We start from the raw sequence: 20120 nt of genomic DNA on the forward strand, positions 1-20120 counted from the left end.
CATCAAGGCTTTAAAAATTGTACCTTAACCCTGAACAAGATGCAAATTCATAACCACAGACGTGAAATGCTGGAGATTTTTTCCAAACTGACTGCAAGTCTGCAGAACTTACACCCACCCCCACCAGCCCTTCCTCCTTTTAAATCCTTTTTCTCTCCCTCCAGTGGGCATTTCCTTCCAGCAGATGTTCTCTATTGCCTGTTTGGATAAAAGGAGTTTAAAATTAGCATTCTTCACTACAGGTTTAGCACCAGTGCACGTCCTACAGAAGTTGGTCTACAAGAAGCCCCAGGTTTGCTTCAGCAATGGAAGTAACCAAAAGTGGTTCGTCCTACACAGACCATGTGCTCTGTATTGGCTTTGGCTTGGCAAGGATGTGATTATGAGCCATGTAAGATGGCTATCAGGACCACAGTAATATTTATGCCATGACCGTGGAAGCATATGGAAGCATATGCAAACAGAACACAAGGAGTACTCCTTGTCCAGTACCAGTATTGCCTTGAGGGCATATTCATGCTACCCACTTTTCTGTGGTGCTTCGCTTTCATAAAACCAGAGCAATTTGATTGTGTGGATACAGCGAATTTGGGTTCAGCTGGTTTGAAGTATTTTCAGATTTTTCCCATTTATACACAGATTGAGGGTTGTGCTAAGCCAGACAGAAGAAACCAGCTGTACTCTATAATAAAGGCAGTAATGAGTGGCACTGCACTTTCACTAACAGGGTCAGAATCAAAGCATGAAAGATAATTGGGTTTATGCATTTTGATAGAAGGCATACTATGAAGCCACAAGCCAAAAGTGTAAGAAAACAGAAGTGAGAAGGAACCTCTGGCATTAAAAGTACCCAAGAAGTATTTAAATCTATTGGCCAGTTTCCCATTTATGTAGCTACGGATATACACTCCTGTTGGGAAAAAAAAATCTTCAGCAAATGACAATCCAAATGCATGAAAAATTATGATGTGAAATCAGAATTGTTTCATTAAGCACTCCATAGAACTAAATCAGATTTAACCATCCATACAAAAAAAAAAAAAAGGCCACACTTCATAAAAATGAATTAAGCTTTCTGTTACAACCTTAGAAGCTCTTCTGCATTCTTCACTATTCCAGGTGTATGCTTAGACATTAGATTACTCTTTCGTGAATGCCTGAATGAATGCTGTGCAATATACATCCTACGTCTGCTCACTTTGGCCTGCAGCTTTTAATTGAATGGTGACTCAAACATTTGTAAAATGAACTTTTGTATAATGTGCCACCCAAAATATGATGAAAGTTACCACTAGCAATCACTGCTAAACCAATCCCAAGATTCTGGTTTGAAATATAAACCTATAAGCTTCCCCTATAAATGTAATAGTACAATTTTCACATCTGCACACAAAAGCTGTTCTGAGGTAAGTCATAGTATGCATTTGAAGTGGGATACTTAGCTGGAGTAATAGGAAAACTACTAGTGGACTGGGTTAGAGTTTAATTTCAGCATCAATTGGAATTCTTGAAAATTGAAAGATCTCAGAGGGAACCAACTGACAATGTTATTTATCACCAATTTCAGATCATGCACAGACCCAGTGTATCTGCATTCATGAATTTATATATAGCTACTAGGTTTATGTGGTATTACAAAGGAATAGGTTACTTACATATTCTGTTATAGACTCATAATTTTTGAACCCAAGTAAACCAGAATGCTGCGAATACATTTCGATTGACTTGCAAAAAGAATAAACAGTCACCATATAATGCTTTCGTATTATCACCAGCACTTTTTAAGTCTGAAGATCATATCCTCTTAAATCAAATGCAGTGATGTTTGGTTTCACATCTTTTTAGATTTAACCCTTGACTGGATTCTAAAGTTAAAGAACTACCAAAGTATTAATTATAAAATTTCTTTTTGTAAATATACAGCTATTTCACTATAGAAAGGTAAGCAGAAAGGATTGCAATCATTGTGTCTGCACAGTCATCAACTCTATTGTCTTCATTAAACAATAAAAAAAACCACACATGCTTACTCTTTTCAGTTTGATAACTGAAATGTCAAGATTCAACATCTGCAACGTAAATCTCAGATGGTGAACACAAGAAAAGATGTATAATGAATACCTGAACTAATTTTGGTAAGTTTAGATAATTTCCAGACACTTCACTCACATGACAAAAAGGAGCATCTTGATGGCTACTTTTACCCATAAGAAAGCATAGCAAAAAAAATGAAAAATGTCTCCTACACTGCCTAGCAAAGCTTTCTTAGGATGTAGTCTTGATTGTTAGGGGAAAAAAAAAAAAAGGAAAAAAAAGCTTTTATCTTGCAGGCTACAGTTAAAGCTACTTCTATGTGTGAAAATTATCACCATCTCTGTGACAATGAGATGCAGCGTGCCTAAGGCCATACACATCAGAAACAAATGACTTTCTCTTCACTGCTAATTTGGAGGATTCAACTGAGTATGTTTAAATAGGAACTTTCTTTCATATGCAAAAACATTCTTTAAAAATGAAATCCTTCACCATGTATTTTACCTTTTTTTTTTTAAACCTACGTCCTGCAGACCTAATGTTAAATACTATCCAAAAGGCAATGGCTCAGAATAGCTAAAAAATGTAAAGGTGAATCAAAGTAAAATAAAGTAAGCAACAATGTTACTGATTATTTTAGAGGGCATAAATCGATGTTTGTAAGTTTTCACAAGTCAATACTCAAAAATATCTGGTACAACCAGGTTCACATTTTGATGGTGGCATTGTTACACGCGTGTTCTCATGCACAATGTTTCTACAACAGTATTCACACAAGGTAGCTAGATATTTATGAAGGGAACGGAGACATAACTGCTGCTTGACAGGTCTGTAGAAGTTAAGATCTGATGTTGCTCTATAACATATAGAGATGAAATTTTTTTGATGTATTCCAGTGTAGCTCTAGCGGAGCCATTGGAACGATGCCTCACGATTTCATCAGGGAAGCGTTTACATATTTGTACCTTAAATCAGGGAACTAGCTCGTTTACAGCATCTCAAACACACATAAATATGCATGCACTGATGTCTTGTTACTTCACTGCTGTCTTCTTCATTTGCATCTCAAATCTGTCAGTTTGCTTCTAACAATAGTCGTCCTAATTCCCATTAGCAGGCTTTCTGATTCCATCAATCTCCATTGGCCCATGCATGTGTTTTGTGGCATCCCAGATACCAGATGGATGAGCCTCTGAAGGAACTAATGAAGGATCCAGGCCCAAGGGAAGGAGACTATGCAGCTTTACACGGGGCCAATGCAGAAAATTGTTTAAAACCTTCATTATCCACTAATATTACTGCAAACCGAGGGAACTCAAGGCTTGGCAGAATTTAGCCTGTATCTGAGATTTGCCCTGATGATAAATTATCTTCCTCGTCAGAAAACTCGCTATGAAATATTTCATTGTTCTTCCACATGAAAATCATACCTCTTCTCCTTTCCTAGCTGCATGCGTGGATTTTCCAAATCCAACTAGAAGTTGCAACATAGCAGGCAAGTATCACTGTGAACTATGTTCAGACCAATCCCAAAAAAGTATCAGTAACAGGGATAGTGAAGGCTAACAGCATCGTAGCAAAATAAATAAATACCTTATTGGTTGCCTTTTTAAAATTCAGCCGTACAGAGGGATATTAGTGTGTCAGGAGATCTTATCAGCAACGTCAAATATTTTTCCACTATCCTTTATGACAAAGTTTTATCAAATTAATTAGCAAAGTCTCTGAAAGAAAATTACCACATAATGGCAAGCAGTTTAAGGGTTCCCCCCCCCAACCCTGCACTGTGTTTATGTAGAAGATAAGACAGTCAATTTCTGAGCAGGCTGGTACAAAAAGATACGTGATACAAACAGAGAAAGTCACTCACCTACAACCTGGATTATTTCAGCTAATAAGACGCCATCAGTCACATCTTGCTGTAGATCTTTAATCAACCTCTTGTGGCCAGATTTTGCTAGATAGTGATTAGCCCAATCCGTATAAATCTGTTAGGAAAATAAACAAACAAAAAGAATTTGTTAGTCATAACATCAACCTTAAAAATCACAGCTCTTTCTTTGTCTCAGTATCCGAGAGGCTGCTTTGAAAGAACTGCTTTTTTGCCGTTTGAAACAAGTCAACACCATTAAAATTCAAGGCATTGTGCAGATCAAGTATTCAGCTTACTATAGCAGGGCTTTTCCTATTCAGAAATCTGACATCAAAGCTCACGTAAGACTATAGTAAACTTCTCAACATGCTACAGCCCGAATGGATCATCAGAGACAGTGAACTAAGTGTTCCACAGCGGTAACGTTAGCTTCCTACGAGCAGCTTTGACATTCATTCTTCGTATCTGTTTTTGAGAGATTTTAAAGATTCTTTTCCAAGAACCACTTCTGGTACATATTAACCATGCAGCATTTCGATTTTGAGGAAACTCCATTGCTGTATTACCTGATGAACCTTTAAAGGTCTTTAAATCTACCAGCTTGAATAAGTTCCATCTCACGGGTTAAATCGGCCTATTAAATTGATTTTAATCTCTCATGCCAACTTCTATCTGTTGGGGTTTATTTTAAGATATATTATCTGAAAAGTAAGCAAACAAAGCAGTCAAGTCAAAATCTCTCTTTAATCTGCAACAAGTGCAGCTCACCACATGCTAGTGCAGCTTAGCCACGATCACCAGAGAGCTTATAAAATCTTTTCCTGTCAGGTTATCAAAAAGGAGTAGGAAAAATACTCAACTAGGAATTTCTGGTTAAGAACTAAATACCATTTCTTAGTATAGCACAGAATTTAAGGGAAGATTTTTCTCTATGAACTATTTCTATTCCAAAGAAATAAAGAAAACCTGCTAAATATCAAGATCTTCCCTTTAAATACAAGGACATATTAAGGTTGCCCCCTATTCTCATGAGTCCCTAGTGTATTAGAAATGCAGGCGCCCCAATTCAGTCATCGGAAAGCAGAAGCGCCACCCATGTGGCTGCTGCCAGCCTGCCACAGGCCCTACAAAACCACCAGTAACTGGGCTGGGGTTGGATGGTTCATTTGTTGTGTTGTTTTGTTTTGAACCTTCAAGCATTCTGCTACTGACAAAGGCCTCACACACTGGTGGGTGAAACTCTGACCTAGAGGCAAGTGTCTTTAGGACAATATTTAGCACACTTTTTGGGCCAGAAATTGCGTCATGAACACAGCACCCACACGCTTTTCTAGCTCTGTGCTCCAAGGGCTGTAACGTCATGCTCCTCTTGCACTTGCTGATTGAACGTTAGTATGACAAACTGAAGAATGGATGTTTTGACTAGTTATTTAGTTATCGAGTCTTCCCTTTTAATTGTCTTAATCTGTAAAACACTGCTGATAACAGCAATGCACAAGTCATTCAAAATCTAAAACGTACACCCTTCTTTTTCTCCATTTATCCTCTACTTCCACCTTTAGATCAGCAGGATGTGACTACCCTATGCCATCAGTGTTACGATCTTGAGAAGAAAGCCACACTGGAACACCTCAGTGAACAAACAGAGCTAGAAGACACCTCAGTGAACAACATCTTAATGAAATAAATGCCAAGTACGTGTGAGTGATTTCCCTAGCTGACTGAGAAAAAAAAAAAAGGAAAAAAAAAACCACAAACAAAACTTCACCCAAACCAGACATTGTGTTCCCTAGCTTCTTTTACAAGAAAACATTTTCTATAACAGGAAGATAATTGTAAAAGGTCTAACGACTCTGAAGAACTAGGATCACCTGTGCCTACTTTCCTGCCTCCCAGAGTGGTTCACTTACTCCCAGAAAAGACAGGAGGAATCAGGTCTGGGGCTACCGACTTCCTACACGCAGGGAAGGGGCCATGCCATCCACCCACACGGGTGCCAGTGCTGCCCCGGAGCCCGCAGGCAGCTGACAGCAGCACAGCCCTGGGCTCCCCGCCACCACAGGGCAGCCATCACCGTCACAGCTCCACCAAGGCCTTCAAGCGGATACAACACCATGACTTGGTGTGCCATTTGAAGCCTGGATCACTTCTGTGGCACAGACCACCATGCAAGCAGAACAGTGCTTGGTCAGAGCTAGAGGTGAGGTGGCAGTGGGGTGGAAAGGAGCACAGAGTCCTCTGGGCAGCTCCCGACACCACGGCAGCGGCGCGGCTTGAGGAGCCGGCGGGCTGGCACCACAGAACAGCCATTTTACAGCCGCCTCCGAGTGGGCCTGTCCCCGCTGCGTCCAGGGATGCTAGGCCTTATGTTCACAGCCCACAAATACCCATGAGTTCAGCAAAGGGCCCGGCTCCAAAACGAGCCCTCCTGGTGAAGGAGGAAAAGCGAAATCCCCCCGACCACAGCCCTCTGAGCCAGGCCCCTGTAGCACAGCCAAACTCCTGCTGTTGGCAAGGTCTGCTCTGCTCCGGTGTACGCTGAAGGCAGTTGCTGTGCTTGCTAGCAGAACTGCGAGCAGAGCTTGTATGGCAGGTATAAAATATTACATTCAACACATCAACAAACACCAGCACAGTGAAAATACTTGTTTCTGGGCTGTCTAAGGTAATAGAACATGATTTCGTTCAACCAGTTGATTAGCAAAGCCTTTTTCAGGAAAATCATCATCTTAATAAATCTGCATGAGCCTTGAAAGCTTTATTATACCACATTATTTTGCAATATGCATAGCATTCACTTTTTTTTTTTTTTTTTTAATTTAAGCTGTCAGGGCTATATATTTACAAGCTCTGAAGCATTCTTACCAACGCAGAATTACCAAGGCTTATTGTAGTAGCTCTTTATGGTCACTGCTTATTTTTATGGCATATATTAAGCTAATTATGGAAACTTTCCAGGATGTTTTCAAAAACTGTTTGTTGCAAGTCTTTGTAACGTATTACACAAATACGATTCCTAATGTTTCTTTTCCTTTTCCATAAAAACAAGTTAAAAAAAAGCAACACAATACGTACAATGGCTGCTATTTCTAGACACATGAAAAATGTTTCAAAGCACATAATGTTTTCAAATGTTCAAAAACAGGCAAATAATTGGGAAAACAATATTAAAAGAACTGGGAAAACACTGCTGAGAAACTTTCCATTCATATATGCCTATCTCCACACGTGAATTTGGAGTGTTCCTCAGTACTTTCAGTAAACAGACTATGATGTCAGAGGTGTGGACAAAAAAAAAAGTAACTTTAACAGTCATCTAATTAAAAAACACTAATGCCTGCAATCTGAAACGTTTGACCAACAACCTACAACTCCAACCAGTCAGATAATGCTTATATTGGTATGGGCTTTTACAACTTTTTGGCGATTTCACACAGTATTAAATAAATATATATATCCTTGGAGACAGCTTCATTATTTTAGTTAAGAAAAAAGAAGTGAACAACATGATCTGGGCATTACCACCACAGCAGGTCTTTGTGCCTGAGCCCAGTCAGCTTAATGTTTAACTGGGGTCTAAGTTCTGGCTTTTGTTAGCGGTGGACTCAGCTGTTTGGTAGGTTTTTTCTCTGCAGTCTGTGATCTTAGGAATTCAATTATCTGGAAACAAATTAAAAACAAATGTGATATTTTTTTCTTTAATCCATCAAGTTAGACTTAAGAGTGTTCCAGGTGAACACCGATTCCAGCAGGTTTGAATTAAGTGCATTACAGGTAAATATTGATTTTGGAAATATTTGGTACGTTATGAGTCACAGCTAAAACATTACTGCACAAAGCAAGCAAGATTTTGAGGAAAAAAAAACACAAAAGCTTTAAAAAGTTGTCTGTAAAGAAAAAGGATGCAAGATCGATAAGCCTTCGATCAACAAGACCACTGCAGTCCCCCCTCTCCCCTTTCGTTACGGCTATCCCTGCATGTTGTAGACAGGAGAGGGAGAGAGGGAGGCCTGGTGAGAAGAGAAGTGGTGGGTCCCAGCTGGGAGACCCCTGCACTCGGTGTCACCTCAGGCCTTACTGCTGCCCACACTCAGAGGCCAGGAGGAGGGAGAGGTGCCTCCGGCAGAAGGGCTGCCTCCTCCTCCTCCTCCTCACAGCACGGCTCTGGGACAAGCCAGGAAAAAACAGCTCACAGGCAAGTTTGAGACGAGCGGGATGGCTCTTTGATACAAGGGAACCTCATCCTTTATATAGCCCTCGTAGTGGTGTAACGCCTGCAGTCAGACTTGATTGCTGGCACCACTTGAAACTGCCGGTCTTCAGGAAAGGATTTACATTGCTCCTTTTACCAAGCTTTGTGTCAATCAGTGCAGCAATGACAGAGGAAAGGCAGCCACAAAGCACAGCCAGAGAGACCACACAGTCACCAGGAAGCATTTGGGGAGGGCTAGGGAACATACTGGACAGTGAAAAGCAAAAATCCTGATGATTCTGTCCACCTACAAGTAATACACATGCTCTTTTTAAGCTCGGAAGAATCACCCCAAAAGCCAATACAAACAAATTTCCTTGCTAGCTGTAGCAGTCTGAAGTTGGCATCTCATACCTCAGATTTCCCTCCTACAGACACCACTGCAGAGGCAACAGGCTGGTATCCGGGTGCACAGATGTGCTGACCAGCAAGGATGTGGATCTGCTGGTGGTCACGGCCCGACACAGCCAGCTGTAGGACTATAGTCCTCAGTTCCCCTCATCAAAGCCAGGACACTGACCATGAGAGCAATGAACCCGGCGAGACTCTTCAGAGATCACAGCTGAGACCCAAAATCCATGCACATGCAGTTGGATTCAGGTGATGGGCAGCGGCATTTACCCCAGGGTATCCTCTAAACAGACCTGAGACCTGCATGGGAATGCAAGAACCACCCCATGGAGTTCGCTTTCTCGCTGGTATTTTCAAGTGTGTTTGTTACAAAAAGGAAAGGGTTCACACAGAACTACTTAAAAATAATTTCCCTCTTCTATACAAGTAAAAAGCTATGCTATTCATTCATGTTCACCAATAATTTCCAATTGGAATAAACGCTTAAGTACATCTTCGAACCTTTAGTTCCTCCCCCACCATGCCAGTTCTTAACTCATCAGACCAACTGTTTGGTTTTTTCCTATCATGAATCAGACTCCCTGATGTTTGATAACAACTGAACAGTATCTTTTTGACAGCGTACACCCCAACTAGAATAGATCAAGGCTTTTTTCATTGTTGAGCAGCGGGGTCAGTCACACCAACCAGCTCCAGCAGGACCCTGGTTACAGTGCGGCGCCTGTGCTGCTGCTAACCCAACCGCCCTGCCTGCTGATGTTCAAAGGGGGGAAAAAAAATCCTAAAAATAGACACTAGTAACTAGCTGCCAGTTAGTATCTAACATGACACCAGGAAAATACCACCATTTAACTCAAGTGCTGCAACTTTCCATTTATCCTCAGCTACTGGGAATGAAGCTGCAACCAACTGAGGTCTTGGTTTCCACCCCACTGGGAAGAAGGGGGTAATTTTTTTTTCTTTTTAGTGGAACTGAATGATTTATTCTACTCACATGTGCAAGTGTGTGTTAGAACAGCTTTAAGTTATTAGCCAGTTTGTGGGAGGTATTCCACTGCATATTACACTTTACTGGACACTCACATACATTAACTACCCCTGGAAATTAAATAGAGAAATAGGCAATTTAAACAAACACCACCGGGACTATTTATTTCCCCCTCTTTAAATCCTGATTCCCAGCTGGGCAGAGCTATTCTCATGCATATGATTACTATTCAAAAGCAATGGGCTGGCTCGCTGCGTACACAGCTAAGCATGTGTGTGAATTTTAGCATGCTTGCCAGTCTTTCCAGTAACAGACCCTTGGAGGGCCAGCACTTCAGGGCATGCACTGCTTTCTCTGCGAGCTGGTGTTTAGCAAATCCGGTGTGGATCCTGAACAAGCAATACATTTTAAACTGCCTCACCTGCATGATACTGGCTCTAAATCTACTGCATATTTTGCTATGTTTATTACAAAAAAATAAAAAATGAAAAAGGTTATTTACCTTCCTTTCACCTTCGCACATTTCTGGGTCCGGCACAGAAGCGCGAAGGTTTCCCAACACCACCGCATTTTGGTGCCGGCCAGCCCAGCCCCAGGCGATGCACGGTGGGCGATGGCGGGGCTGCAGCGGGCTCTGCTCGCAGCGCTCCCCTGCTCTCCACGCCACCCCTGCCGGGGGGAGCCAAGCAGCTGGCCACCTGCTCAGTGCCCCCTCGTCAAGCGCTTTAAATCACGAGCAGAAAGGAGATCTGCAACACCAACACCTGCAACAAGTCCTGGGCGTATCCCGAAGCGAGATGGAGCTGGTTGCTGAGCTATCAGCGAAACCCAATCCTAGCCATATTCGGCCGCAGTGCGGATACCCGTTTGGTCCCAGGCCAACGAAACGTGACTGACCTCAGAACAAGAGAAACAAACGCACCATTTTATCGACGTTTGCTACAGTCACCTTGACTGCACACCCAGTTATTTTCCGATACCACAGCTCTCACAGACATGAAATAACCCCATTTCCATCTACTGTCACACACAAATAGCAACAGAAAAGGGCTTATCTGGAAAGGTGATAAATTTGTACTCCGAGGAGAAATCACTGAAATCTTAAGAAGCTGCAGAAGACAGGGAAAAATCACTTCTGAGGCTGAAGTTAGAGCACTGCTCAACAGCACCGCTGCCGTGAGTAAGGAGCCAGGATCTGCTTACTGTTTTATAATGGTGACAGGAAAATTTACTTCTCCCACGAGCAGGGACCTGAAAGGTCGTACTGCTTATTGACATATTTAACATCGACGGGTACTGCTGGAGTCCAGCTTGCTCTTCTTTCTCAAGCGGTCCACAGCTAAATGATGATATACGCAGGGGCACGTGAAGCTTGGATGGTTAATTTTAGCCGAAGTCATGCACGCACTGTGGTCAGGTTTCTGCCACAGCCACGTTCCACTGCGTTAGCAACTCCCCCGCCGGCAGCTCCTCGCTTACCACCCCGCTCTGCCCGACACCGCTCCCTCCTGGCCCTGCTTCCTCCGACTCAGGGAGCTTCAGGGGTTGAAATACCTTTCAGACAGGTTCAATATATTTTTATACACGCTAAATCTCTCTTTAATAACGAAGCTGCTAGCAGAAAACTAAGTTTAGCTGGTCTTCTGCATTAGACTCTGTAGGCATTTAGAGACAATTACTAAAAAAAAGATCTTGTTTTGATTTTTTAAGCACAATCAGAAGAGGCTTTCCACCCAGCAGAGAGACAACCCCCTTACCTAAAACGCTACCAGTGTCTCTGCAGACTGGCACTTTGAACCTAATTCCAAAATGCTGCATGCCGACCCTGCTTGTACCAGGCCACACAAAAACCCAGATGCATCTTTTTTGACGTTTGGAGCACTCACAGTATTGTTCAAACACTTTAGGGCTTTATTAATCGCAAATGCAAGCCATAAAATATTAGGCTCAATTAGACTTAAGGTGGACACCCGCAAAACCTGCCTACATTGCTGGGCAGGGGCTGGTGTACACAGCATGCAAGTCACCCCACGTATCATGAACTGATCACGTTGCTGGCGTTCTTTAGGAGTAGAGAATTGGCCTTTGTAAACTGCCTTGCTCGTTTTTTCTTTTTAATATATTTAAAAAAATAACGTTGCAAATGTTGACAAGGTGCGAAGCAACGACTGCTTCAGCTCCCCTCTTGCCAGGCTGAAGGACAGATGTCTGACACTTCAGCTGTTTGTTCTTCAAGAGGCACACTTCTGACAGAATAAAACCTATGTGTGTCTTTTAATCGCTTCAGGAAAAGCAAATAACTTCATAGCCACGCTGTCTCCACACCACCTCTCGCCTCCAGCAAAGGCCACTCTGCCCCCAGAGGTTTTTGTTTGATTTGGGGAGGTGGGTGAAGAATAGCCCTCCAGATGCACCGTCAAATAAACGCACTACTTTTCACCAGGTACCGTGCCTCTGATGTGCCAGGGTAACGCTTGACTGAGCTATGAGCAATAATTTAGCATTTTGCAACAGGCATGGCACAGTGAGAAGCGGGGAGGTTAGCACCAGAAAGAAGGCCCACTGAGGCAGGACATCTTACTTCAGGGTGCTGCAGTCTTAAATACACATGGCTGCTTTGTGCAGCTAGTGCTACAATACTCAGCATGGTCAGTTCCCAAATCCCAATGTAATTTTGGCATGCCCAGTCTACGACAGCTAGCTTCTGAAATTGTCTAACCAAGATGGACTGATTATCTCTATTCAGAAAAAGTGTAAAAGGTAACCGGCTGTTCCAAACAACAGTTTCATTTGGATTTTTTTTGTTGTTCTGTTTTTTTAAACCTGGGCTCACAAACCTGTCTGACTTCAGAAGCATCTCCTCTGGGCAGGCAGCTCACCTGTTAATGCTGTGATGGACTCTGAGAAAGGCAGGGTAAGGGATTATCAAACTCTGAAGAGGGCTGGAAATTTAGCCTGATTTGCCACGTAGCAAGCATCCCGAGCACAAACTCATTCCTGCAGTCTATTTTCTCCTGATTGCTTTTCAAAAAAGAATTTATCAGGATTAATTAACAAAACATTAATTAATAGTTACCAAAAACAATGCTCACAGTTATGAAGCAACTCCAAATGAAATTGGTCCCAAAGGCACTTAACTAAACCATTTCAATTTTTAGCAACGTGTGAAGATGAAGAGTTCTCAAAAGTGATCCCAATAGCGAGGACAGAAACATTACAAAGAATTCCCTTAATTATTAACAAAAGGAATTTGTTGTGGGGACTAAGCAGCTACAAAAATTGGCCTTTGTCTGACCCTGTAGACCAAATCCTACTCCTCTTTTAGCCAGGAAGGACAAGACAGCGTTCCCTTTGGTCTGGTTCATGCTTCATCAAGCAGGCTCAGTCCATACCCACACTTGAAAGTTATCCTCCTACCCGGGGGACCGGCTGGCTGATGCCCCTCATCACAATCCATCACCTGCGCTGCTCTCATTCTGTAAAATGTTGTTTAGTTCAGAGTCCAAGACTTTTTCTGAAAGGCAATGCTTCTGGAGTTGGCAAAGCTGCCGGAAGCTGGTGCGAGGCAGTGCTCTCTCTAACTTGGAAGGACGCAAAGCAAGAGGTAACCAACAGATGGACAAAAAATCACTGCAGCTGCACGGAGCTGAGCTCAGACTGTGAGAAGAGCAGGGAGGCTGAAGACACCACCATTTTTAAAGCATGATATATTCCCTGTCTGCCTGGCTATGGATTCACTGTTATGTTTGTACCTCAAAATCAGAGGGAGGGGAAAAAAAAGAAAAAAAAAGGGTTGTTCCATTCCTGCATTCCTGCCTGATAATTACATCAAGAGAAAAAGAAAGAGCTCAAGGTGTCCAAAGGAGAAAAAGACAACACCTGAACAAAGACAAAAAAAAACAAAACAAAAAAAAACACATAATGCAATTTCTCAGCTTTTATCCCATCAATGTCACTTGCCAGTGCTGTGTACTAACAGCATCCACATCTCTGTCAATAGGGGGAAGAGCAAGCAAGCAAGGTCATACTAGGAAAACAGGAAGTATCCCTGGTGAAGAATGTAAATCAACTGTAATATATATATATATCTCAGCTTTTAAGCAATCTTATTAAGCTTCAAAAAATTAAGAGAGTCAGAGCTGAGATCTGTGTGTTTCTGCAACAATACGTATTTCACCATGCTGAATTATAACAAAATAAGGCATTTGCCTTTCTTTCCTTGCCCCATCCCCACCCCCAAAATTTAAGAAGCCCAGCAACCTATTCATTGCTATAACCCCCATGCAAAATGAATGCAAAACCTGGAGATGGAAGGAACAAATAAAGGAGAAAACAGGATCCAAACTTGAGGCAGCATTTCACCACACACTTACTTCAAGCCCGTACTCGAGCCTCAATTACTTTGAGAAAACTTAATACACATTTAACTTTTCTGAACAGGAATGCTGTACTGAAATGGATCATTAGAAAATTAGGTATTAATTCCAGAATTTCTAAAGATTATTAATGGCAACAGGAAGAATAAGAAGGCCAATTATCTTTCTAAATTTTTCTCGTGTGTCTTCTACTAATGCTTCTATTTCCAGTGCTCTTCCATCGCTCCTGCTCTCAGGCACTGTCAGAAGTGGGACAGTTGGCTAGACAAATCTTAGGTGTGACCTACTTTTGAAAGGCCTCCTTTTATTTTAAGCTGCATTTTTAACACAGTGAAAAATACTTTGTGACAGCAGAGCATTAATTTGTATGGCAAATACTGGCTCCCAGAGACGCACAACAAGACGAAGAATCTCAGAAGGGTTCGGCATCCCAATTAGAGCCGGATTACAAGAGCTCAGCTCCCATTTAGCCATCAAAATCAACAGCCAAGTTTTCAGAAAACTTCAGACACATCTTAAAAACCTCAACTAATATTAGATTTACAGCACTTTAAAATCTGATCTTCACCTTTCAATGGGAAAGAGGGAAGAAGAAACGCACACAGCTATGTATTTGCGTAGGCAGGCAGATGGGGACATACACCCCACACAGGTATCTGGCCCTAAACGTTTTGCCGATAAGATCGAGAGGTAACACGCTTGCATTTGGAAATACTAACAACCACTTATCCATAGGTGGCAGCATTTCAGTTTTGTAACGTCCTTTACTATATTGCTACATGTACCAGATATTTGGCTCCAGCAAAAAGCTTCCCGCGTACCCAGTGATCCTACGGCTTTGCCATATTTTACACGGAAGAATATGGTGGTCTGCAAAATTGTTCCTGCTAAGAGGTTACCAAATCACACAAGTTTTTTTCTCTTCCCCCAAACAACAACAAAAAAATAAAGTGCTGAATTAATTTCCACAAACATAATAAACCTAACGTAATCATCTTGCAGTTGGCCATCTGTTTCACAGATATAAATCTAACTCAATCTTCTACTGACTGCTAACTTCCTAAATTAAATTCTCTATGATGACCCTGCTTTCAGCTTAGTTCCTCCTGCTTCCATTTAGAGGGCTTGGAGTGTTTTCTATAAAATGATCTATATGCCAATTATATAGTTAGAAGGCAATTGGCAGGGTTTGAAGCTGCACATTTGGCACCAGATCAAAATAAAACGTTCAGAGAAGGGCAGTGTGCCGATGTACGATGCACACACACCACGGGAAATATGGAAACAGAGGAAAAAGGTTCTCAAGTACAAAACGGTGAAAACTGGCTAGTTCCCCTTTTTCCACCATAGTCTGTGCCATTAAAACAGAGACTTCTATAGTCACCATTCGTGTATTTGTGTATTTATGAAGAATTTTAGAAATTCCCCTCCTACGAGGAAATGGCTAACCTCTGCTACCAATTACAGTTTAAGGCTGCATAAGAGGATGAGCATCTTCATCCCTAAAGGACATTTACAGATATGCTTGCCAAGACCCCTGTTATTCATCCACTGTCTCAGGGATGAAGAACGATCTTCTGCATGACGCAGAAGAGATTCTGCTGCTTCTCTCGGTGCTGACCTACCGCACCACAAGAGGGGGAGCTGACTTCCAGCCCAGCAGCCAGCACTGGGCACTGCCGGAGGCAGGATGCTAGCTGCAGTAGACCTTCGGCCAAATCTGCTGCTGCAAATCCCATCTCCTAATTAGAGAGGTCCACTGAAGCGACACCGGCCTGTGCGTTCATTGATCTGGTGATTGAAATCAACGCTCTGGGGTTTTAGTAAAATTTCTGATACTGAACCTCTAACATAGCCTTCTACAACAGATAGTTCTTTTAAAAGAGATTCAGTCTAGCAAAATTTACAACAGGCTAGTGATTAATAATTAAAGACAATATTTTAGTGCTGACTGAGACATGAAAGTAAAGGCTCCGTCCCCATGAGCACAGGAGGCAGAGCCATCTCTGCATGAGAGCTTCCTCGCATAGCTAGCAGCCACCTGAAGGCCGCCTGCACCTTCCTAAAAATCATTTGAACAAAGTAATTTTTGCTCTGTTCCTGAAGCTTTGTTCAGAAATATATGTACTGTCAGGAGGCAGATCAGTTGTAGACATCATTTATTTTCAGCACAAAAGATTTTAACAATTCCCATTAAATAGTTTTGTGTTAAGTCTTGAAGAGGACGGTCTACCGGGCTAAGACTTCAATAGTGTAGCTCCTCGTGATCTCTGTTGATGCACAGCTTTTTCAGTGGGGATGGTTGAAATATTCTGTTATTATTAATACTCTTAGCTTGGCAGCAAGGAGCTTGACCAAAACACCTGCAAGCTGTGGAAAATTCAGGAAGCACAAAGCCATGACAGCCAACTACACTCACAAGGGCCTCCCTCATGCAAGCTCCTGTGTAATTTCATGTCTGCCTACATAATCCCGTGTTTGGTTCTAGATCCTGTGTTTAGCTTCCCATGTCAAGTCCTGCTTCTGCCTGAACACCTACACATAGGATGGTGTCACTCCAGCAGACTTAACGTTCTTACAATTAGCTGACTTGCAGGTTTAAGGCAATGAAAATTAATAGGGAATTTACAGGGAATGAAACCAAGTAACTAATTCACCGCGGTCATTTCACTGGGGCCCAAAGATATCATGCATTTGACTTTTTTTTTCCTTTCAACTTTGTAAAGGAAAAAAAAAGTTTTTCTTCAGACAAGAACATTCATTTTGATCCACACTATATACATATATATATAAATATATACTTATGTATGGCCAAATGTTCACAAAGGATGCAGGTCAAAGCCCACGTATGTATGAAACTGAGCATGGTTTCAAGTAACATCCGCTAAGACCACTGGCCTAACTGCAGATAAAATCAGAGCAATTTACTGGCCATCCTTCAGGACAGAAGCTACTAGCATAGAAACAAGGCTTACGGGCTTCAGCAAAAACAGTTTTTCTTTTTTGCCTAGAGCAAGGGTTAGAGGAATGTGGAACAAAGAGCATGCTGCTAGATTAAAAAAAAAAAAAAAAGCGTGTGTACATATATCCTAAAATCTTAATCCAGAAATTAACCATTAACTACTAGAGAAAAACTAACAAAGAAAAAAAAACAAGGCAGGCTAAGAGCATTGTGTAAAACCTGGAATTCTAGTGAATCAATTCAGTCACACGCAGATAGTTGTTGCGAATGAAATCTAAAATTGCTATTAAAATATCCTAAAAGAAAGACTTCTCTTCCTCGTTTTTTTTTTTTCCTCTGTGAAAAAGCGGCCATTTAGAGGATTTCCTAACACCTTTGCTTTTGCAGTGTTGTTTCTAACATCTTTGCAACGCTACTGTTCCAAGTTTCATTTGTATGATCTCTTAATCACTAGGATGCTGCGGATGATCCATTTTTGTCTCTACAAATAATTTCTCATATATCTCTTGCAGTGAGCTGTCAGTGTTGGACCCGTGATTAACAAGACTGCCTGCCATCAGACTCCTGCTAGCGACTGCATTTACCACTACAATACACCAGGCTGCCCGAGCGAAATAACAAATAGGTTGCAAAAGCTGGTAGCACCCCGTGACAGCCCGAACGATAGATTCAGGCAAGTGACAGTTCGAGGGCTGTTTGGGGCCAGCCCCATTGCAACTCAAAGCGTGGGCATCATTGTAAGGACCTTGCTGAGCTGAATGATGTTTACAGGCACGCATTAAAGGAGCACACCCTTGTCCCTAACAGCAATTCCGACACAAAGGCCAATAAAGAAAAATTCTCACTGAACTATGCAAAAGCTGACAAAGGCAGCAGCTGCTCTGCTCCACACGGCAAATTTATATTTAGAGCAGGAGTTGAGAAAAGCAGATCCTTACAGAAATTAGTTTCAGCTCATCTACTTGGGATCCCAACGCTATCTAGGAGACTCTGGAAGAAGCTGCCGGTAACCAGTCTACAACCCCAGTTTTAAAACGTGAGAGGCATCTCAAGTAAATAGCATTCTCACTGATATATAATGCCTTTAAAAATAGGCTGGCCAAGGGGTTTTGTTGTTGTGGGGCTTTATTTTTTTAATATCTTGCAAGAAATCTTGTACTTCAAGCTTCAGACCACAAGGTGACCCTGAAGTGACCATAGCCATGAAAACCCCAGACCAGAATAATGCTGATTTTGGGTGCTCTGAACCAGACCAACCGTGAGTCCACCAACTCCTCAGCGAGTAACACCAAGCCATGGACAAGAGAAGCACTCACCTGTCGCGCGAGGAGCGAAGCCTGTGCTGTTTTATATGCTAGCACTTGTCCAGCATTTTGCAAACCAGTAACACAGAAAATAAGCTATTATCAGTACAATTCTGAATGAAACGTTTCTGCATAATTTCATGTCGCACATCTGTTGTTTCTGTATTTATGCATTACTGATTTTTCCTAATTTAGTGTAACTAGCAGTAAACAATACATTCAAGTATCCTATTTAAATGAATTAGTCTATGCAGTGTTTTTAGCATGTGTGTCTATTCGGTACGATCTGTTATGCTTTCTCTCCATAAGATAGAAGATAGTGCTCAGGTACAGTTAAGGGATACGGGAGGGCTTGGCAAATGCTTCAGGGACACCTGCTTCGTGCTTCTGACATTTGGTTTTCCCATCTCTCTGGAGATGCTTGTCTCAAAAAAGCAAATAAACCCAAGATCAGATTAGCGGACTGGCATTTCTGTGCACCCGGCTAAGACTGACAGACCTCATAAAAGTCCTTAAAACACTGGGACTGGCCACCACCCCACGGCAGAATTAAACGCAATTAGCATCAGTTGTGTCTAACCAGTAAAGCAGATGTCTAACGAAGTAAGGAACCCATAATTTTTACATGGGGGTTAAAAATAACCCTCCCCTTTCCAATATTTAGCAAATGATCCACAGCCTCCCCGTGTGTTGCATACGGCTTTGTGCTATCTTGAGACTCCCTTATTCTCTAATCAGTCAATTCATCAGCAATCACTTGTCAGCAAAAAAAACACAACAATAAGCTTGTTGAGCAAATGTCAGAGAACATTAAATTAACCAGTCAAAGATCAGCAATGAACAGCTGACACCAAATTGAACCCAACACATGGCCTCATTCACATTATTGTTAGGCACATGTAGCCAATCCCCCAATCACTGTACCTCTGAAATGACATTAAAGGGTCTTTATTTTAGAGAACAACAACAACAACAAAATTGCTTTAGAATAGATAACAAGCCTAATATTAAGTACCATCATAAAAAAAGGCTATTGCTTTTATGCAATTTGGGTTCGAGGTACTGTTTTACCTCCGATTGCACGCTAAATTTATTAAGCGTTTTCTCTTTAGCTCAGAGTGACCCTGAATGTATTTCCATTTTCTTCTAGCTGATTACAAATTGCATAATCCTGCAGGAAGGCCTCCCCAGTACCCGCTGGGTTTCCTGCCTGCTTCCTAACAGCCAGGTTGGTTCCCCCGGTGAGGAACTAAGCTACATCCACAGCCCAGGCTTCTGGGGTGCAGTATTATCCCTTCATTAACTCCAGTCTGCAAGTCGTCAAGATAGATTACTCACATTTATAAGAAGCTACGGTTGAAGACAACATCTTCAACAGATCTCGTAACGCCGAAGCAGCCACCGTCCCTCGGCCCACGCGGCCATGACTGAGTCACACACACGGCGCACCTCAGAGCCCGAGGCAGGAGGTGAGCGCGGGCACACGGGAACAGCAGCTCTCCGCAGGGCTCACGGCTCTCCTGAGAGATTATCTGGGCTTAGCTCTACAGGTGGCTCCCAAAGTGACCCTGCCGTGTCGGGCTTAAAAGCACCTTTAAGCTTGCTTCTCCAAAGCCAAAGGTTTCGGACCATCCCATTGACACCCATGTCACCGCAGGCCTCCCCCTGCAGCAGATGTGTTCCTTCCTCAGCGCGGAAACCTTGATATAGACCTCTGCGGAAACAGGACTGGATCCTGCTAAAGGCAACTCCAGCACAGAAAAACCAAGTACCATGCAACACAAACATGTTAAGGAGGCAGGAAGGCTGACAGCTTTCTCTCCAGGCTGCCGTTAATCAGTTAACTGCAGGATACCTCGGGACGGAGATTGCCATGGCTTGCTGATCCAGGACGGGGCACCTCACTGCGTATGTTCCTTCTCTCTCAACAAAGGAAAAAGCAAACCAGGCAGGAATTTCAATATTTTTAATACAGGTTGT

At 42.3% G+C, this 20120-nt stretch overlaps 1 protein-coding gene across 19 annotated transcripts in view; it reads right to left on the reverse strand.

The window, feature by feature from the left end:
• The window catches only part of NAV2 (neuron navigator 2), a 425654-nt gene that overhangs the window by 168904 nt on the left and 236630 nt on the right, over positions 1 to 20120 (reverse strand). For 17 of the 19 annotated variants that reach the window (XM_083840326.1, XM_083840308.1, XM_083840331.1 and 14 more), the window contains one exon: positions 3905 to 4022. In XM_083840326.1, coding sequence (XP_083696452.1) covers positions 3905 to 4022 — 118 coding nt within the window. Of the gene's footprint in view, positions 1 to 3904; positions 4023 to 4473; positions 4598 to 10000; positions 10629 to 20120 lie in introns of those variants that run through there. The other 2 variants (XM_083840330.1, XM_083840316.1) reach the window with 2 other exon arrangements.

The sequence above is a fragment of the Anser anser genome (assembly GCF_964211835.1).
Source record: "Anser anser genome assembly, chromosome: 5".
Taxonomy (NCBI): domain Eukaryota; kingdom Metazoa; phylum Chordata; class Aves; order Anseriformes; family Anatidae; genus Anser; species Anser anser.